The sequence below is a fragment of the Macaca thibetana genome, chromosome 11, assembly GCF_024542745.1.
Source record: "Macaca thibetana thibetana isolate TM-01 chromosome 11, ASM2454274v1, whole genome shotgun sequence".
Classification (NCBI taxonomy): Eukaryota; Metazoa; Chordata; class Mammalia; order Primates; family Cercopithecidae; genus Macaca; species Macaca thibetana.
Window position 1 is genome coordinate 101,129,771 of NC_065588.1, and position 23,126 is coordinate 101,152,896.

The 23,126-nt window shown below is 37.3% G+C and overlaps 1 protein-coding gene across 6 annotated transcripts in view; it reads right to left on the bottom strand.

Moving 5' to 3' along the window:
• Positions 1-23,126, bottom strand: part of SLC41A2 (solute carrier family 41 member 2) — a 141,013-nt gene that overhangs the window by 88,380 nt on the left and 29,507 nt on the right. For all 6 annotated transcript variants that reach the window (XM_050748472.1, XM_050748474.1, XM_050748475.1 and 3 more), the window contains 2 exons: positions 21,791-22,512; positions 7,578-7,685 (listed from right to left, as the gene is read on the bottom strand). In XM_050748472.1, the coding sequence (XP_050604429.1) occupies positions 7,578-7,685; positions 21,791-22,345 (663 nt within the window). In that variant the 5' untranslated portion in view covers positions 22,346-22,512. The remainder of the gene's footprint in view (positions 1-7,577; positions 7,686-21,790; positions 22,513-23,126) is intronic.

A 23,126-nucleotide genomic window follows, 5' to 3' on the forward strand; every position in this document is an offset into this window, starting at 1 on the left:
TCATGCTAGGTGATTTACTCCTGGGAAATAGTTTCACAAACTTTTTTTTAAAAAAATACTGGGGCCAGGAGTGGTGGCTCACGCCTGTAACTCCAGCACTTTGGGAAGCCGAGGCGGGCGGATCACGAGGTCAGGAGTTCAAGACCACCCTGGCTAACATTGTAAAACCCCGTCTCTACTAAAAATACAAAAAATTAGCCGGGCGTGGTGGTGGTCACCTGCAGTCCCAGCTACTCGGGAGGCTGAGGCAGGAGAATGGTATGAACCTGGGAAGCAGAGCTTGCAGTGAGCTGAGATCGTGCCACTGCACTCCAGCCTGGGTGACAGAGGGAGACTCTGTCTCAAAAAAAAAAAAAAAAAAAAAACAGTCTTTAGGGCAGTGAACACCATTTTTGACTTCTTTATACCTAACATTCAAAAGCTGAAAATTTTAGACCTCAAACAATAGAAAAACTCAACAATTTATAGAATCACTGTACTTGGTTCATTTTCTAATTATATACTACTATTATATATCTATAATGCCTACTATAATTTCATATATACTATTGAAAAGATTAAAATCCAGGAAAAAATTATTCAAGTTAATCATCATACCTTTAGAAACAAGTTTTGACTCAAGTAAGATGGCGATGATAAAGTTGATTTGGATACATCATTTTTTAATTCCCTTGTAAAAATAAGAAACCTATTTTATTTATTTATTTATTTATTTTAAGACCAGGGTCTCACTCTGTTGCCCAGGCTGGAGTGCAGTGGCCCCATCTCAGTTCACTGCAACCTCCTCCTCCCGGGCTCAAGCAATCCTCCTGCCTCAGCCTCCTAAGTTGCTAAGACTGCAGGTGTGTGTCACCAAGCCCAGCTAATTTTTTTATTTTTTGTAGAGATGAGATTTCACCATGTTGCCCAGGCTGGAAAACTATTTTATTGAAATATCTTTTTATCTGTAACTGTTTAGTCTTTAGATTTATAGAATAACAAGCTTTAAAAACAACTGACCTTCCACAGATTGAATGAGTAGACTGTATTTTATGATATCTTATGTTTCAAGTTCTTTATCTTTATACTTGCCAAAGGCCTTCCTTATAATCTTATAAGCTCATTTATCCTGATTCTCCTTCAGATAATCAAAAAAATGAGAAAGGACCCTTGAATGGAGCAAAAAGATTAAAGTAACCATCAATCGGCCTTCTATAGCTATAATTATTTTTCTCCTAATTTTACAAGTGAAAACAAATACTACATAAAAAATGTAAAATGTTTAAAAGCATTTTTTTTGCACATAAATGAAAAAAACAGCTTTCAAATAGTGACTGCTTTAAGTTAAAAAAACAAACAAACTATACTCATTCACCCTTCTCCCTGGAACCACTGAGTACAGTTAGAAACCTGCTTCGGTAGTCCCAATTATAGACAACAGGCAAATAAATTAAGGTGGTGACAGGTGGGGCATAAGGAAAAAGAAAGAGGAATTTTTTTTTTTTTTTTTTTTTTTTGTTGAGACAGAGTCTCGCTTTGTCGCCCAGACTGGAGTGCAGTGGCCGGATCTCAGCTCACTGCAAGCTCCGCCTCCCGGGTTCACGCCATTCTCCTGCCTCAGCCTCCCGAGTAGCTGGGACTACAGACGCCCGCCACCTCGCCCGGCTAGGTTTTTGTATTTTTTAGTAGAGACGGGGTTTCACCGTGTTAGCCAGGATGGTCTCGATCTCCTGACCTTGTGATCCGCCCGTCTCGGCCTCCCAAAGTGCTGGGATTACAGGCTTGAGCCACCGCGCCCGGCCCAGAAAGAGGAATTTCATAGGCAGAATTCACAGACTGGACAGTAACTGGATAGAGAGCGAAGAGGGACAAGATGATTGATAATGTTAATAAACTGACAAGAAATACAGAAAAAAGAGTATGAGTATAACTGGAAATAAGAGAAACTAATGAGTTTCGTTTAGAATGTATTGAGTGGTATCCAACAGGCAACTGAAAATTCAGCTCTCAAGGTCAGGAAAGAGTCTGGAGATATAGATCTGAGAACAGCAATGTGCAAGCAGTGCTGGATTCCACGAAATTACTGAGGAAGAACATGTAGAACAAGGTACTAAAATTTCAAGAAAACCTCAAATTTAGAGGATGAGCAAAGAAAAACAAACAAAAGACATAGACTGACAAGCAGTGGTGAAAGAGCTGGGAGAATGAGAACACAGTGAGGTCTCTCTCAAAGCCAAGGGCTATAAAGTTTTCAACTAGAGAATAATCGGTGAAGAGTTCAGAGAAGATGAGGCTTTGGGGATTTTGCCAACAAGAAGTCATTAACTTAGAGTTTCTTAACAGCCCATAGAGTATCAGAACTGAAATACACCCAACACTTCTCTAGCATTCTGTCGGAACTGTAGTTCTCTACCCAGCAAACTTGAGATCTAGTTCTCTAAGCAATTAAAACACCATAAACTAAAAGAATATACCATGTTATCATAACTTGGCACCACAAGTTGCTACTTTCCCATCTACTAATTTGTTGGCTTTTACCCCTCTCAGATCCAGAAAGAATTTTTAGTGATGGCTCCTAGTGTTTAATTTCAGTTAATCCATCTATCAATTCTGTTGATTCTCTCTGAAAATTAATTCTGGACTCCAGGTACCTCTCACTACATTCACTGTTACCATCTTGAATATCATCTCTAACCTATTATTGCAACAGACTCCCAACCAGTCTCACCGCTTCAGTCCTTGGCCCCCTAAATGCATATCTCAACGCAGTAGTCAATCTGTTAAAAAATATCTATCAGATCACATTAACTCCTCTGTTTAAAACCTTCCATTGGTTTCTTATCTCACAAAGTAGGCAAATCCATATATAATCTGGCCTCTGGCTCATCCCCTAAAATTGTGCCCCCTCGCTCACTTGGTCCCAGCCCTATTGGCCTCCATGCTCTTTATCTAACACAGTGGTTTTCAAACCTCAATGTGTATCAGAATCATCTGGAGAGTGTGTTAAAATTTAGATTTCTGAGCCACACCACTGGAGTTTCTGATTTAGTAGTTTTGGAGTGGGGCTGAGAATTTGTCTTTCTAACAAGTTGCGGATGCTGCTGACCAGAAGAGCACACTTTGAGAACTACTGATCTAACATACCAACAACAGTCCTGCCTCTGGCCCTTTGCTTTGCCTGAGACATTCCTATCCCAAATGGCCTCAACGCTTCTTATTTACATTTTCTTACTTCCTTATAACATTTTCTTATTTCCTTGACTGAACTATCTTCTAATCAGTAGCACAGCTCTCAATCCATGGAATCTGGCAGCTCTACCCCTACCTCTCCAAAGAAAGGCTGTTAGATCACCCTGCAGCAGAGTAGAGACCACAGATGGCAAGCTTCTCCCCTGTGCTGAGCTTCTAATCAGCTCTATTGGAGACTCCTTCTCTTAAATATGGACAGATACATATAAGCAGACATTTGAGAACAATACCTAGTGTAAAATATAGACACCACAACAAATTAACTAAGGTTAAAAAAAGATTAAATTCACCTTCATTCAGGTTTAATGGTAGTATGTGATCACATTAAACAGCAAATATCATTTGCAGCATATTGATTTTTAACCAGATTCCCTATAGCATGGCCTATTTCAAAACAGACTGGTGTTTTAAATGTATTATTTGGACTTAAACAAATTCTGGATAATGCTCAAGAACAATGCTTTCGAAATATTTTCTTTGAGGTAAGCTAGCCAAAACTTCACTTTTCCTGCCAAAGTTATCAAGTTGCTTAAATTCTTGTATGCTTAACTGTATTTATCAGAGCAAAGTTCATTTTCCAACAAATGAAACTAAAGCCACCTTTTAACTCCCATTCAGATAACTTTCTTCTTCAAATTTTCCCGCTTTTGTTTCTCAAGGCCTCTTCATTCTCTATCTCCTGCCAAAAAGCCTCTTGGATTGAGTTCTATCTACGCAAGGTAATCCACCAGTTCTTATAACACAAGTAGGAAAAGATGAAACACATGCATATAATTTCACTAATTCTCAAAATCTCAGTAAGACTACAAAAAAGTTTTTTTGTTTTTTCTTCTTAAAGATAAAAGCTAGAGATATACTTGACACACATTGCAGCTGGATGCCAAATGGTCAAGTGTTGAAATCAACATTCAGCTGACACCAAATGTCACCATTATATAAGGAAATACTGGAATACAGGAACAAATATAAATCTTAGACCATATGCTCCAGATACCTGAGACCAAGGTATCTCAAGTTAGTGTTACTAAAGGCAGACCATGCCACCACTAGGTGCCAACCAACCCCAGGAGCACCAAGGGATGGGTGTTTGTTGGAGGTGTAGATGGAGCTTAGACATGGGGCCTGGTGTATGTGTGAGGTCTTTCAAAGTGCAGCACATATTGCCAAGGGTGGGAAGGGAATTGGGGCAGGCCTCAGACCAGGGGGTGGCTCAGTGGCTCTCTCTACAACACGATGTTCCAAAACAGAACCCAACAAGTCCAAAAATTCTAACTCTGATCTTGGACTTCCAGGTCTTCCTAAGAATATATTTGTCAAGGTAGACAGAAAGAGAAAATGTTTAAGTGTGTAAGTTTGTTCTATAATTTTAAGCTATGTAGATATATGTTACATAGGTCTCCATTTGTATTGCTACCCCAAGCCCATCTGTTAAATGCTTAAAAAACATTTAAAATGCTTTTAACAAAGCATTTAACATGCTTAAAAAGCATGTTAAAAGCCCAACGGTCTAGAATGCTTATAAATATTTGACATTGTTACAATTATTAAATACAATAGTAACCTGGATTGATTTTTTATCAGATTCTGATATGGCTGACTCACTTTTACTATTCAGGTTCCAGCTTACATATACCTCCTCAGATAAGTCTTTCCTGACCACATTGTATAAAATAGCCTTCAGGAATCATCCGTCATCACATTATCCTGTTTGATTTTCTTCACTTCCCTTACTGATATCCAAATTTATGCAAATTCCATCACAGCAGAGACCTTGCCTGCCTTGTTATTCATGTATAGACTAATGGATTCTTATTTTATTCCATGGGTTATATATAATCTGTAACTGTCATTATCTATTGTATGGCTCCAATTTTCCAAGATTTGGCCTGGCCAGTATGTCACTCGTTATCCTTTTGTCATGTCCCCATTTTTTTTTTTTTTCATTTTTAGCACTTTACTTTCCGGCACCACAAGATATTCGAGGTTCATTATATACTTTTCTTCTCCAGCCCAAGGAGCTCCTATTATTTTTCAGTCCTTTTAATATTCAATAATTACAATGACTACATAATATAGACTAAAGTGAATTTACCAAAGTAATTCTACTCTATGAGTTTGGCTCTACCTAAGTGGCTGACTGATACTCCCAGACATCATCTATAGTTTACCAACTAACTACATAGAAAAGTATTATATCTGTAAATAACAATGTTTGGAACAACATTTAAACATTTTAAATATTAAGTACCAAAAATATTATGCATTGGTGCTAAGACCAAGACCTTAGCAGATCATTCTTACAAGGCACATGGGGAAGTTATTAGGTTTTTGTTACTGCTGTTATTTATTGATTTTATAAACTCAGACAGAGTTACTCTGTGCAGGTAAAAGGAATGGAATGTGACTTACTCCACTATATGTAGAGCTGTGTCCTCAGGAAAGTTACTCAACTGTTCTAAGCCTCAATTCCTCCTCTGTAAAGCAGGATAATAGTGCTTATTCCATAGGGTTGGTATAAGATATCCCTGAAAAGCAGTTAGCAAAGGACCTGGCGTATAATAAGAGCTCACTAATACCAGATATTTCATTATTGTCCTCTGCAGATATAGCTATATGACCTTTTATATACTATATAAGGAAGGAACTTACAAAGTTCCATAGGGTACATGAGCCATTTTCCCTTAATTAAGCAAACCAGGCCAGGCACAGTGGCTCACGCCTGTAATCCCAGTACTTTGAGAGGCCGAGGCAGGCAGATCACCTGAGGTCAGGAGTTTGAGACCAGCCCAGCCAACATGGTGAAACCCCGTCTCTACTAAAAATACAAAAATTAACTGGGCATGGTGGTGCATGCTTATAATTCCAGCTACTTGGAAGGCTGAGGCAGGAGAACTGCTTGAACCCAGGAGGCAGAGGCTGCAGTGAACTGAGATCACGCCACTGTACTCCAGCCTGGGCAACAACAAGACCCGTCTCCAAAAAAAAGAAACAATGAAGCAAACTAGTAACATTAATAAAACATTATTTTATGCATTTCTTTCCAAGCATCTGCTTTACTCAAGAAACTTTAGGAAACTGACAGTTGCCTGGGTGGAAAAAGGGGGAGAGGGGAAGTGGGACAGAGGGTGGAGAGTCCTCCCATCAACAGCACGGTTTTCAGCTCCCACTTCTTGCCTTTAGATACGTAAATTTTTTCCTAATTGGTAGATGGATCAACTCTATCTTGCTCTATCCTCTTAAAGGAAAAAAACTTTATATACTAAAGGAATTTCAATTAGTAATATTAGCTGGTGACTTAGTTAAGTTTTGGCTAGCATTTCATAGGCAGATAGCTCTTTGAAGTGAACTTTACTGGCTACGTGGTTTTAACCATAACTTGGTTCCATGATGGCAAACCCCAAAATAACGTTATAATAAGATAATAACGTCCTTTTGAGCTTCTAAAAATAACTCAGAACTGTGCTACTGGCAGTTTTTAATTGTTTATGCTTTTTGAATGACAATTTTGCAATATGTAGCTGAAGACTTAAAATTACAGATTTCTTTTTTCTGAATAGTAATTACAATCCTAGAATTGGCCCTAAAAAAATAAGAATGGAAAAATATCTGTACAAGAATGAATATTCATCACAACTTTGTTTATAACAGAAGACTGTTAGAAGGAGCTTAAACATCCAGTAACGGATGATGAAGTAAACTGTAATAGAGATATACAACAGAAAAGTACATAGTCAATAATGACACGGATCTACATTTACTGATATGGAAAGATGATCATGATGTATTTTTGAATGGAGATCACATTATAAAAGAGAATATATAGAATTCTAGTTCTGTTTTAGAATACACAGTATGTATTTGCATTATGATATACCTAACTATATATAAGTATAGATATGTAGGTATAGAAGAATCTGTATCAAAATATTAGTAGAGGTTACATCTAAGTGGATAATTAGATTTTCTTTTTTATATTTTTCACTTTTCTTTAGTTTTTATAATAAGCATGTATTACTTCTACAATTACAGAAAGTTTAAATACCAATCAATCAACCATCGAACCATGAAGAATCTCAATATCTGATTTACCCCATGCCTTAAACATTGATGATAAGTACCAGAATGTCCTGGCATCAAAGGAGGTAAGTAACTACTTCCTGGGATAAAAGAGGGCCTATAATTATCAGATGAGACAATCTTTCAGAATATGGTATCAGGCATAATTACTTAGCACAGCCCTGAAGTGCAGAAGCATATCAGAGAAAGAAATATTTTCCTGATACAAGTTTCCCTTAACAGAGAGAAACAGTATAGGTAACACACATAATTTGAGGTAGGAAAAAACTTACTGCAGTGGATAATCTGGATGCCAATGTCATTTCCAAGTTCCCTTTGAGACCAAGAAGTGCCGGGACTAAAATGAAAACTTCTGTAACTTTTCTGAACACCTCCCAGTGCTGTAAGAAAAATAAAATAAAATTTTCTGGCACTCTTTAAAAAATACTTTAGAACAAAGACATTTCTAAAAATCTCAAAATCTCAGTCTTTTCCCCAACTTGGCATCTACATTTTGAATAACTATACAGTTCATGTAATCAGCGAGCACCTAGCTTAACCCCATTCTCCTCAGCTCTGAAGCTCCAAGTCCCTTTAGAAGATACAGTTAGAGCTGGGAGTCAGCTGACATGCTGCTACAACCCATTCTACATCTACTTGTTACATAAGCCTTATATTCCTAAAGGTTTTACTTTATCCCTTTATGATGACAATCGTTAGACTGGAACCAGACAATTGATTTGAATCTTGCTTCCAATACTAATTAGAACAAACCCACTGGAAAACTATAGTGCTATTACTATCTAATTTCACAAATGAATAAAGACTCAGAGAGATTAAATTATTTCCCCAAGATCAAAAGATGGGACCTAGAGTTGACCCCAAGAGTTCTAAGTAATTCCATGTTTTGATCCCCATTTTAAGGTGTGAGGCAGAGAGGTTCATAAAAACAGCTCTAAACTGGAAATAAGGTTTGTGCTTCTAGCCATGGATCTGTCATAACTTGGCTTCATGATCCTGGATGAGTCATGTATCTTTCTGATCTCAATTTCTTCATCCATTAAATGAAAATAATATCCGTCCTGTCTAGCCTTTGGAGAAATACCATGTATAAATGAAAAATAAACTTCTAATCTCCCCAACCAAACGAATAGACCCCCTTCTCAGCCAAGGGCATTCCAAAGCAAACCTGAAAAACTAGCTTAGCCATGATGGGAAGGGGGCGGGTCAGACATGCCTCATTATACCCTCCTCCCTTTAAAACTCAGGCACAACTGACCAACATTAACATTAAAACAGAGATCTTAAGACTGACAAAATAGACTCTTTGTAGCAATGAGATACCAAATTCCAAACTGTCTCTAGTATACATGACAGCAGACCCTGAATGAAACCAAAGTATTTCACCCCAAAATGTATTTCTTTGACATATTTTTTAATGGCCCTGCAAAGCTGTCTCTTGTGGGGAAAATCTATACTCTGTAGCAAAACCTTTTCCCTTTTCAGGTCTTTTCCTAATCCAGGAGAGATTAAGAATCTGGCAACTTTTTAAGTCTGGTAAGAAACATTTACCGTCTATTCTCTCTGAAGCCTGCTACCTGGAGGCTTCATCTGCATAGTAAGAACCTTGGTCTCCACGACCCCTTATCTTAACCCACATATTCCTTTCTATTGATTCTACGTCTTCAAATAATTTAGTTCTTTAAACCAATTGCCAATCAGAAAATCTGTGAATACACCTATGACCTGGAAGCCCCCACTACATTTTGAATAATTACACAGTTCACGTAATCAGCGAGCACCTAGCTTAACCCCATTCTCCTGAGCTCTGAAACTCTGAATCACTTTAAAAGATGCAGTTAGAGTTGGGAGTCAGCTGATACGTTGCTACCACCCACTCTACATCTACTTGTTATACAACCCTCGTATTCCCTTATATTGATTGCAGGTCCCACATTCCTGAACCAAACCAATGTATAACTTACATGTATTGATTGATGTCTGCCTGTAACTTCTGTCCCCCTTAAAATGCATAAAATCAAGATACAACCCGACCATATTGGGCACATGTTCTCCATATCTCCTGAGGCTATATCACAGGTCATGATCTGTAACCCTGGCACAATAAACTTCTAAATTGAGACCTGTCTTGGATGCTTTTTGGTTTACATATGATAATAAAAATAACAGATATTAAACTAACAGATATTAAAGAGACATATAAAGATATTAAAGATACAAGTATCTTAATAACACAAAGTGACATTTTACAGGTGCTATTAAAAGGTGATTGTCCCAGTAAGAGCTTTTATGAGCTAGGCATATTAACTTTATGTCAAAAAGTATCAAAAATACACATGTTATGAATACCAGGACAGATGAGAAAAGTAAAACTTATTATCTATCAGATAAATGAAGGAAAATTTCAATTTGTTTCCAAATTTTCCCTAGGCTGTTCCAAATAGATGTAGAACTGGGGGGCCTAAAGAGACCTCAGAAAATATTTATCAGATCAGTCTTCTGTAAAATCCTGGTTCAAAGAGTTCACAAGAGAAATCCCTCTAATTGGGTTCAAGCCAATTAAGGATGGGCCTAAAAAAGCACTGGGAGGGGGGGTTCAATGGCACCCCAGATTATTAGTCTTAAAAACTAACCATCAAACAATTTTGTCCATGTTTACAATGGGCTAATGATTCTGATGTGCTAGTGAAATATGTATCTTTCAAAGACATTGGTAGCAATGATGATAATGATGACTAACAGATAATAATAATAAATATGAATAATATCTGACATTCACTGATTGTTATGTTCCAGGCACTTTTCTTTAGACTCACTCACTTAATCTTCACAACATGAGAGATAGGTATGATTTTTATCAGATCCCAGATATAATTCAGAATACCTTTTACCTAGGTCATCATTTTATGGCACCTGCTATGATACCGTGAAGCATATATTTGGTCTTCAACCCTGTTTCCTGGCATATATCTAAAATCGTTAGAATCTCCAAAGTGATGTCTTTGTGTATGCTGATTGACGACAGCTGGCAGCCCCAGGTAGCTTCAGGATGGGGACTGGTCACCAGAAAGACCAAGGCATGATTAGAGGACTGGGACTTTCAAACTAACCACACCCACACAAACACCTTTGGGGAGGATGGAGGGACTGAAGGTTAAGTTGACCACTGATGACCAGTGGTTTAATCAGTCATGCCTACATCATGAAGCTTCATAAAAGTCCAAAAGGACTTGGTTTGGAGAGCTTCCACACAGCTGAACATTTGGAAGTTCCTAGATGACGGAGCACACAGGGAAGGCATGAAAGCTCCGTGCCTCTGCCCCCATACCTTGCCCTACATATTTCTTCATCTGTATTCTTTGTAATATCCTTAATGATAAACAGGTAAACATAAGTGTTTGCCTGAGTTCTGTGAGCTGCTTCAGCAGACCAATCAAACCCAAAGAGGAGATCATGGGAACCCCAGCTTGAAGCCAGTTGGTCAGAAATTCTGGAGGCCAGGACTTGCAACTGGTATCTCAAGAGGTGGACAGTCTTTTGGACTGAGCCCTCAACCTGTGGGATCTGATGCTACCTCTAGATAGATAATGTCAGAATTGAATTGGAGAACACTAATTCTGCATCAGCCAGTGTCTGCTGCATAATTGACTGCTTGCTAGTGTGTGGGGTAAAACCCCCATACATTTGGTCACAGAAGTCTTCTGTGTTGGTTGTTGCACCATGAAAGCATCACATGCCATCACGATTTAGACCTGCTAGAATGCATGCCTATAGGTTACTCCCTTTGGTTATTCTTTCCACATTCAATTCAACTGAAATACTTATGTGAGAATTACTACGAAATACTTAACACCTTAGCATTGGTGTGACAACAGTAAGAGTTATGAATTATTGATTTCCCATATTGTGCCAAAAAATTCTCCATTATTTTCTCCATACTAGTGAGAAATAAAAATCCAAATCCCCCCATAGCAACTGAAAGAACCCCCTCACAGCCAAGAGGGGCCCCAGAATAATCTTGAAAACTGAGTTATCGGCCAGGACAGCATGGGAGATCAACAACCACATCCCATTATACCCCTTTCCTTGTTAACTGCCATAACGCTTTCTTCCCTAAGGGCTAAATAAAAATCAACCTTTTCAAAAGACTCCACTGCTGATCTTGACTGCTTCCACCCTCTTTTGTAGTTTCAACAAAACAACTGACCAGCACTCCTTCCTGATAAGAGACCACCGATCACAGAGTGGTTCTGGCCAGTCTACATGCAACTCATGAAGAGGTATGAAGTTCCACTGCACGTGCACACGTTTCTCCTTTTACAAATATTCATGACTCCTCTTACAGAATATTAAATATGTACATTTGGCCACCCCACTCAGCATAAATTCCTATTTCCTTTTTCTCCTCCTTTGAAGTGTCTGTTTCTGGCTTCTGACTAGAGGCTATGCTTCCCAGCCTGTCAGAATGGCCACCTTGCAGGCTGCAACCCTGTATGAGATATAAAGCTTTCCTTTCCAAATGTATGTACCTCATCATTCAAAAGTTAACACCAGGTCAGGCAGTGGCTCACGCCTGTAATCCCGACACTCTGGAAGGCCGAGGCAGATGGATCACTTGAGGTCAGGAACTCAAAGACCAGCCTGGCCAATGTGGTGAAACCTCATCTCTGCAAAAATCAGCTGGCATGGTGGCATGTGCCTGTAATCCCAGCTCCTTGGGAGGCTGAGGCAGGAGGATCGCCTGAACCCAGGAGGCAAAAGTTGCAGTGAGCTGAGATTGCGCCATTGCACTCCAGTGTGGGTGACAGGGTGAGACTCTGTCACACACACACACACACACACACACACACACACAAAGTTGCCACCACCTGATGTGCTTGCAGAAGTTCCCAAACTTTCTCAGTTCATGGCATGCTTAGTATCTGAGAAATATTTTCATAGCATCCTTAGGACAAAAAGAATACCTAACAATCCTATGTATTAAGCAGTTAGGTCCGAACAACTTAATAAATATTTATTTCCTAACATTTTAGTAACCATTTGAGGAACTTATACAGGTAAACTGAAAGAAAAAAATAGTATTTTATGTCATTTTTTACAACCACAATTATTTACTAATGGGATATACATACGTGTTGGGCACTGCACAACTTCTAAATGTTGGAATTGGAAACTGTCACCCTCATTTCCTGTTTTATATTGATTTTTGTGTGACTCTTGCTTTTTATCACAGTGCTACTGAAAACACAGTTTTGCAAAGACATATCATCCAAAGAAATGGCATGTGATCTAATGTTGAAATGTTAAGCCACTTTGAGCTAGTAGTCTGTAGTGCATCCAGGAGACATTGCGTTTCCCTCGAAAACTTAAAATACCCCACAGTAACCCTGGGGTGTCTTGACACACAACTGGGAACTACGAGAAGGGCGAGAAGTAGTATGCACAGGGGTCAACAGCAAGGGCTCTAGAGTCAGATCACCTTCACTGAAATTCTGACTGTACAACGTACTGTGTGATTTGCGCAAAATTATGCTTTACTTTCTGCATCTGAAATATGGACATACTTGTACCACCTCAGAAGATTCTGCTCATGACTGTGCCTGCACATATTAATAATTGAGTGTTTATTAGCTGTAAGACCAGGATGCATTGTCAGTTAATTTTCCTGTCAAGAGGACATAATGCAGAAAATGTCCAGAGAGGGAATGCTGAGGCAGCTAGTTTAAAAAATAATGTTCACTTACTTACAAATTTCACCATGATCCAGCATGTGCTCTGGGGCTATGAACCTGCCCTAAAGTATAACTTCTTGTCATACCTAACTTTGCAAGTGCATCAATGCAGAAACTGAGGTATACATCTACAAGTCAAACATAATGTCAGATTACTTACATAAATACTAGACTTAACACCTAAAAATCTGTTTAAATCCACAAGAATAAACAAAAATGAAAATTAAAAATAATAAGTTGAAGAACACTTCTATAGACTCCTAACTTTAAAATGACAGAGAACATTTTTTAATTGGTAAAAGAAGGTTATGCAGTTAAAAAAAAATACATACCCCAAATCCTTATATATGGGAAAAATTTTATTGTCATTTAAACTTAGTTTGAAAATAAACCTATTCACTTTTAAACATACGACAAAATTACCTTCAATCATAATTATAGAAATACAAATGAAAAGGTGAAAAATTTTCATTGATGAGTTGGTAAAGATCAAAATGTTGGAAAACATACTTTTGCTAAGAGTATAAGGAAATAGGCACTCTTTTGCACTGCTTGTGAAAACGTAAAGGTTTAACTTCTTTGGTGGAATCTGATAATACCAATCAAACGTAAAATAACCATAATTTTGACTCAGAATTCTACTTCTAGGAATTTGACCTAAAAACAAACTTGCATATGAGTTCAAAAACACACCCATATAATAACTCTTCTTCATCACTGTTCATAACAGTCAAAGATTTGAGGGAATTAAAATCCCCTTCATAAGGTAACTTGGCAGATTGATTATGATACATCCTTATATAAGTGCATTATCTGTCTGAGAAGAATTTGGTAAATCTGTGTGTACCTACATTGAAAGAGCTCTAAGACAAATTAAGAAGATCAAAGTGAAGAGCTACATTATAGAGTATTATTTGGTTTTTGTTTTTTAGAAAATACATATATTAATGCAAATGCATGCATTTCATATCTGCTGAAGGAGATACAAAAAAATAAAATAAAAACTGTCATTTCTATGGAAGGGCCCAGGGTAAGGGTGCATACCGCAGAGCAGAGACTTTTTTCTCCATCACTTATGCTTTCATACTGCTTAAATATGCTTAACCAGGTACACACATTACTTTTTTTTAATTAAACTTTTTATTTTGAAGTAATTGTAGATTCACGTGCAATTATAAAAAACTAATACAGAGAGATCCCATGTAACCCTTACCCCGTTTTTCCCCAATGGTATCTTGCAAAACTACAGTACAATATCATAACCAAGATATTGGCCATCCTGGCTAACACAGTGAAACCCCATCTCTACTAAAAAAAAAAAAAAAAAAAAGGCCGGGCGCGGTGGCTCAAAATCCCAGCCCCGATCATGAGGTCAGGAGATCGAGACCACTAAAAAAAAAAAAAACAAAAAATTAGCCGGGCGAGGTGGCGGCGCCTGTAGTCCCAGCTTCGGGAGGCTGAGCAGGAGAATGGCGTGAACCCGGGAGGCGGGCTGAGTGAGCATCTGGGAGCAAGCCTGGGGAGTGAACTCCGTCTCAAAAAAAAAAAAAAAAAAAAAAATTAGCCGGGAGGCGGGAGCCTGTAGTTGCAGTGAGGCAGGAGAATGGATGAACCACGGAGGCGGAGCTTGCAGTGAGCCAAGATCGTACCACTGCACTCCAGCCTGGGCAACAGAGCAAGACTCCATCTCAAAAAAAAAAAAAAAATTAGTTGGATATGGTGTCACATGTCTGTGGTCACAACTACTCAGGAATTGAGGTGGGAGGATCACTTGAGCCCAGGAATTTGAAGCTGGGCTCCAGCCTGGGAGAAAGAAACCCTGTCTCTTAAAAAAATAAGAAGAAAGAAAAGAAACAAAGATTGTCTACAACCTATAAAAAACTACCTTGAGAGACCAAATATAATAATTATTCGTATTCAAGAGGGAGTTGAGCAAGAGCAAGAGATAGAAAGCTTATTAAAGGAAATAAAAACTGAAAACTTTCTAAAACTTGAGAAAGCTATAAATATCCAGATACAGTAAGGTCAGAGAACACCAGATTTGACCCAAATAAGACTACCCCAAGGCATATAATAATAAAATCTCAAAAGTCAGAGAGAGAATTCTAAAAGCAGGAAGAGAAAAAGAAGAAATAACATATAAAGGAGCTCCAGGTCATCTGGCAACAGACTTTTCAGCAGAAACCATACAGGCCAGAAGGAGGTGAAATAACATTTTCAAAATGCTGAAAGGAAAAAAAAAAAGCTACCATCCAAGAATACTATATCCAGCAAAGCTATCCTTCAAATATGAAGGAGAGAAAGTTTTTCCCAGACAAACAAAAGCTGGGAGCATTCAGCACCACTAGATTTGTCTTATAAGAAATACTAAAGGAAGTTCTTTGACCTGAAAGAAAAAAACACCAATGTGCAAAAAGAAAACATTTGAAGATATAAAATCCACTGGTAAAATTAAGTGCACTGCAAAACCAAGAATATTCTAATACTGTAATTAGGGTGTGCAATCTGCTCATAACTCTAGTATGAAGCCTAAATCACAAATCTATCAAAGACAATAATAGCTACAGCAACCTGTTAAGAAATAGGCAATATAAAAATGTGAAAATTGGAATAACGAAAGGTCAAAATGGAGGGAGCAGAGTTAAAGTGTAGTTTCTTAGTTTTTTTCTTTGTTTCTACTATTTTCTTTGTGATCTAAGATAAGTTGTCATCTCCTTAAAATAACATTATAAGATTTTTTGTTAAGCCTTATGGTAAACACAGTGTAAAAATCTATAACTTATTCACTAAAAATAAAAAGCAGCAAATTAAAATATGCAACTAGAGAAAAAACACAAAGGAATCACAGAGGAAGACAGTAAGAAAGGAAGAGTTACAAAACAGGAAGAAAATAAGCAACAAAATGTCAATTGTAAGTCCTTACTTATCAATAATAATACTGAATGTAAATTACTCGGTTCTCCAATGAAAAGGCATAGAGTGGCTAAATGGGTAAAGAAATAAGATCCAGGTTTCCGCCTACAAGAAACCCACTTCATCTATAAAGACACACCTAGACTGGAGGTGAAGCAGTAGAAAAATATATTCCATGCAACTAGAAACCAAGAAAAGAGCAAGGAGTAGCTATATTTATACTAGATAGAATAGACTACAAATCAAAGACAGTAAAAGAGAAAGAGAGACCACTGTATAATGAATGATAAAGGGGTCAATTCAGCAAGAAGACATAACAATTACATATATAATACATATATTATATATATATCCACCCAACACCAGAGCTTCTAAGTATATAAAGCAAACATTTATAAATCTAAAGAGAGAGAGATAGACTACAATACAATAATAGTAGGGGACTTCAACACTCAACTCTCAATAATGAACAGATCAGTCAGACAGAAAATCAACAAAGAAACACTGGAGTTAAACCACACATTAGACCAAACAGGCCTAACTGACATTTAGAGAACATTTCACCCAACAGCTACAGAAGATACATTCTTTTCATCAGCATGCAGAGCATTCTACCAGAATAGATTATATCTTTTTTTTTTTTTTTTTTTTTTTTTTTTTTTTTTTTTTTTTTTTTTTTTTTTTTGAGACGGAGTCTCGCTTTGTCGCCCAGGCTGGAGTGCAGTGGCCGGATCTCAGCTCACTGCAAGCTCCGCCTCCCGGGTTTACGCCATTCTCCTGCCTCAGCCTCCCGAGTAGCTGGGACTACAGGCGCCCGCCACCTCGCCCGGCTAGTTTTTTGTATTTTTAGTAGAGACGGGGTTTCACCATATTAGCCAGGATGGTCTCGATCTCCTGACCTCGTGATCCGCCCGTCTCGGCCTCCCAGAGTGCTGGGATTACAGGCTTGAGCCACCGCGCCCGGCCCAGAATAGATTATATCTTAAGCCACAAAATATTCTCCACAAATTCAATAGACTAGAATCAATAAGATGAACCTCAGAAACTACACAAACACATAGAAATTAAACCACATGCTTCTGAGTGACCAATGAGTCAATTAAGAAATTAAGAAAGAAATTTAAGATTTAAAATTTTCTTGAAACAAATGAAAATGAAAATACAACATGCCAAAATCTATGGAATACAGCAATAGCAGTATTAAGAGGAAAGTTTATAACAATAAATACTATGTGAAAAAATTGAGGCCAGGCGTGGTGGCTCACACCTGTAATCCCAGCACTTTGGTAGGCCGAGGCAGGTGGATCACGGTGTCAGGAGATTGAGACCATCCTGGCTAACACAGTGAAATCCCCTATCTACTAAAAATACAAAAAATTAGCGGGGTGTGGTAGCGAGCGCCTGTAGTCCCAGCTACTCGGGAGGCCGAGGCAGGAGAAAGGCGTGAACCTGGGAGGCAGAGCTTGCAGCGAGCCGAGATCACACCCCTGCACACCAGCCTGGGCAACAGAGCAAGACTCCATCTCAAAAAAAAAAACAGACTTCAAATAAACAACTTAACAATGCACCCCAAGGACTAGAAAAGCAAGAACAATCCAAACCCCAAATTAGTAGAAGAAAATAAATAATAAAGATCAGAGCAGAAATAATGAAATTCAGACTAAAAAATACAGATGGGTTAAACGAAAAGTTATTTTTTGAAAAGATAAACAAAATCAACAAACTTTCAGCTAGACTATGAAAAAAAGAGAGAAGTCCCAAATAAGTAAAATCAGAAATGAAAAAAGATTCATAACTGAGACCACAAAAATACAAAGAATCATCAAAGATTATTATGAACACCTATACGCCAACAAATTGGAAAACGTGCAACAAGGATAAATTCTGGACACATACGACTACTGAACCATGAAGAAATACAAAAAACTCAAGAAACCAGTAACCAAACATAAGCCTCATTTCATACTCTACACAAAAATCCATTCCAGGGAGGGAATGATCTAAATGTAAGAGCAAAACAACAAAGCTTCAACAAAGTAATGCAATAGAGTATCTTAATTACCACAGGGTATGGAAAGATTTCTTAGACAAGAGACATAAAATACAAACTATAAAAAAGTAGAAGGAAAAGAACTATTTCAAAATTAAGAACTTCTGCCACAGAGGAGAGAAAAGGTATTAATATATAGCACTAAAAGCCTCATATCCAAAATATAACTCCTACAAATCTATAAGAAAAACACTAACAGCTCTCATAAATCTATAAGAAAAACAAATAGAAAAATGGACAAAAAAAGCTTTACCAGTAATATCCAAATGGTCAGTATACATCATTAGTCATCACAGAAATCTCCATTAAAACCACAATGAGATACCACTCCACATGTGCCAGAATTTCTAAAAATAAAAAGACTACTGATTCCAAGTAGAAATAAGAATATAGAGTATTGAGATCTCTCATACTCTGCTAATTAGACTGTAAATTCGTACAACCAATGTGGAAAATCATATGACATCTACTAAATTTGAGTATCTCCATATCCTAAGACCTGGAAATTCCATCTCTACATACATACCCAAAAGAATTTCATGAACATGTGCATTAAGAGTCTGGAAGCAGCCGGGTGTGGTGGCTCATGCCTGTAATCCCAGCACTTTGGGAGGCTGAGACAGGCGGATCACCTGAGGTCAGGAGTTCAAGACCAGCCTGACCAACATGGAGAAACCCCGTTTCTACTAAAAACACAAAATTAGCCAGGCTTGGTGGTGCATGCCTGTAATCCCAGCTACTCAGGAGGCTGAGGCAGGAAAATCGCTTGAACCTGGGAGGCGGAGGTTGCGGTGAGGCGAGACTGCACCATTGCACTCCAGCCTGGCAACAAGAGTGAAATTCTGTCTCCAAAAAAAAAAAGAGTCTGGAAGCACCATTGCTCCCAATGTCTATCTGTAGCAGAATAGATACATTGTGGTATAGTATATCCATATAATGGATTACTATCCAGCAATGGAAATAAACTACAGTTTCATGAAATTTATATAATGTGGAGGGGAAAAAAGCCACACACACACAAAAAAACACGTTCTATACTTCCATTATATAGTTTATAAAGAGTCAAGTAAAACCAAACTATGTGTTTAGGGATACACACTTATAAAGACAAGCAAGGAGGCGCTTACCAGAAAATCAGATTAGTGATTACCTTTGGTGATGGGGACACAAAGTGCAGCAATTGGAAGAAGGCACAAGGAGGACTAAAGTAGTAGTACTGGCAAAATTGTATTTCTTGAGCTGGTTGATCGTTATACAGTTGTTTATATTAAGAAAATTCACTGAGATCTATTTTGTATTTTGTATACTCTAGATGTATTACATTTCAATTAAAACGTTTAAAAGAGCACATTCAAATAAAATATTTAAAAATATTTATATTATGTTTCTACAATGTTTAACACTAAAGTTTAACATTATAAAATCCTTAGGGCTAGCACTGTAAAAGTTCATAAAATCGTAAAAGGAACTTTTTCCAATTACATGTGTGCTGTTCTCTCAGTATCAGGAAGTAAGTCAACATTACTCCAGATACACAATGAGCTATGTAAATATTCTGCTAAGCTGTACTCTAACACCTTAGTCCTATAGATGTTACCATTCTATAGTTAAATACTAAGTGTTTCTTCAGAATAACTGGTATCTCAATAAAAAATCCCAACCAAAACTAGTCTATCTATTGTCACAGCTGTGATACTACTATAAGAACTTACAACAATTATATTTCAAGTGAATGGAGGTTTGATATCTCTTTGGTATTATTATCTTTTTAAAACTTTAATGTACTGCAGTACAGTTCCTCTCATATCCTTTCTCCAACTGATGGTGGAAAAATGTTTCTATGTACATTTTCCATTTAGATAAAAATATTACCTCTTGAATAGCATCTTAGAGTCACAAATAACCTGAGGTTCCTTTAGGGAAAAAAACAATGAAAGATAAGAGCACATTACAGGATAATATGTCTAATACTTTCCATTTCTATGACTGATAAACAAAAACTGACAGAATAAATTGTCAAATTTTGGCAATTTATTACTTTAGAAAGATAATTATATAATAGGTATTTGGTAACCACAAGGCATTAAGAACACCTACAAATCTGCTAGACATGGTGGGTCACACCTGTAATCCCAGCACTTTGGGAGGCGGAGGCAGGCGGATCACTTGAGGTCAGGAGTTTGAGACCAGCCTAACCAACATAGTGAAACCCCATCTCTACTAAAAATACAAAAATTAGTGAGCCATGGTGGTGTGAACCTGTGGTCCCAGCTACTCAGGAGGCTGAGGCAGGAGAATCACTTGAACCTGGGAGGCAGAGGTTGCAGTGAGCCAAGATCATGCCACTGCACTCCAGCTTGGGCGACAAAGCTAGACTCTGCCTTAAAACAAAACAAAACAAAACAAAACAAAACAAAACAAACCGAGAATATCTACAAATCAATAAGGAGCACATAAATTTTAAAAATAAAAGATACAAAACAATTCACAGAAAAAGAATGGCCAATAAACATATGACAATATGCTAAACATTAATAATAAAGAATGCTAATTAAAACATGATAACATTTTCCTGCCATTTGGCAAATATGAAAAAGATCAAGAAGACTCAATGTTGGCTGGGCACAGTGGTGCACACCTGTAAACCCTAGCACTTTGGAAAGCCAAGGTGGGAGGATTGCTTGAGTCCAGGAGTTTGAGACCTGCCTGGGCAACACAGCAAGACCTTGTCCCCCCAAAAAATTTTTTTTAATTAGTGAGGTGTAGTGTGCCTGCAGTCCCAGCTACTCAAGAGGCTGAGGTGGGAGGGTCACTTGAGCCCAGCAGGTTGAGGGTGTAGTGAGCTGGGCCACACAGCGAGACCCTGTCTCAATTAAAAAAAGAAATAAAATAAATACCCAATGTTGATATGGACATGAAAAAATAAAAGTACTTATATTTTGACAGTAGGAGTATAAATTGGTACAAATTTTTTAGACTGCAACTTGACAGTATCTACAAAATTTTAAACATAGATATTAATACATACCCTAATATCCAATAATGCTGTTTTTAAATCTAGCCTATGAAAATATTATTATATGAATATATATCCTTATATTTGTAAGGATAGTTATTACAGCACCAACAGGGAAGAAGGAGTAACTAAATTTTGGTATATACATTCAGTGGAATATCATGCACTCAGTTTAAAATGCAGAAAATGTTTGTGTACCAATTTGGAGAGATGTATTACTAAGCAATGAAAATAAGTTGCAGAAAAATATATATAATGTTTTATTTTTATTTTTGAAAAAACTCTCTTATGTATATATGTAAGCACAGAAAAAAGCCTGCAAGTGTATACAACAAACACTTCACAATGGTAATCTCTGCAGAGGAGGAGAGTTTTGATTTGGAGATAAGGAATAAGAGAAACTTCATGTTTTATTTAATACCTTCTAATGTTTGAATTCAATTTAATGAGTATATATTAACTTTTATTTTAAAAGTAAGAAAGTATTTAAACATAACATTTTGGGAAGTTTTTCTTTTAACCAAGCTATTTTGGGGTCTGTAGAGAAGAGTTACTTTATAGTCAGAATAACTATTCTTTCAGAATTTCTAAAGGGGAAAAAGAAAAACTCCCACATAGAAATAGATTCTCTCCCAGAGTCAGCATCTGTTCATTTTACCAGGGATAAATTAAATCTAAAGTAAATGTTTGAGAGTAGTAACCTACAAAAAGCATTTTAAACAGAAATGGAACAACAAAAAAAGACAGGAAAGTTAAAGGAAGATGAAAGCCCACCTGTACTATATCCAGTACCATGCCAGCTGAAACTGTTCCAAAACCCGCTAACAAAAAGGGCACAAGTATTTGCAATGCCATGATGCCACTGGATTCCTTTGGTAATTTTGGGGTCACTTCTACAATAGCATCTTCATCACCATCACTAGATACATCTTCATCTTGTAACATGGCAGTGGTTTCTGAAGTCTCCCTTCCATCACAGTAATTATAATTGGCATAGTCATCATACTTTTGGTTGCAGCTTGATGATGCGTGCCCGTTATTGGCATGAAAAGACTGCTCTGAGAAACTGTGATACTCCATGTGTTGCTCAGATCTATTACTAAAAGTCTGTACTGCAGTTGATAATCCATCTTGCCAAATGCCGTTTGCTTTTTTGTGCCTGTCTTCTTGGTTTTTCTGGTAAATTACCGGAACCATACTCAAGAGTAAATTTAAAAACTTGTCAGATTGAATTGTGTTTAAACGTAAAGTCCAATCTACAAAACCTCCTCCATTACTTGGACTACCACTTGTTTTATCGGTAATAGATCTTCCTTTACTATTAGTCATATTGTCATCGCAAAAGACCCTGTACTCCTCAGATCTCAAGCTTCGTGAACCACAGCAGATGAATCAGAACCACACGAACACTGGTTTAAATTAAGTTGTTGACTTCATTGTGTAGAAAATATTTCCACTAATAAAAGATGTTCAGAAGTTCCACAGAAGGACTGGATCTGGAAAAACAAATAACTTTTTAAAAATCAGATAAACAAGATAGTTTCAGCATCAAGATAGATACTTAAATTCTTACAAAGGTATTAAACACACACATTCTTAAACCAACCCTAAGGTACTGATACTATACTTTGTGGGCTTAAAACATAACTGCTTTGTGCCATACAACTTCTTCGTGTACAGAAATATAATACGAGCTATTTTTGTGCTCAGTCTTGGTTAAAAGTATTTCTTATCTTTGCATACTTTCTGTGATCAATATCCACATAAGGTCTTAAGCCTCTTCAACTGCCAGGCTGGAGTGCTGAAATCCCACGAGTAGTGGACAAAGTTTTTTTGTATTTTTTAAATAATGTTAATGGATCTTTTATCGGCCTACTATTGCAAATGTTTTAAATAAAGTAATGGCTTTTATTACTATTGCAGGGACTCAGAATCAAATTGCTACACCCTTTGCATATGTTAGTACACTACAAAAGTAAGATATATGGCATTATACTTTAAACATTAAATAATAAACCATATTACTTTATTTACAATATAATATACATTTTATTATTAAGACATGAAGAGACAAGGATGATGTTTACTATAAAAACACTTGGTAGGTATC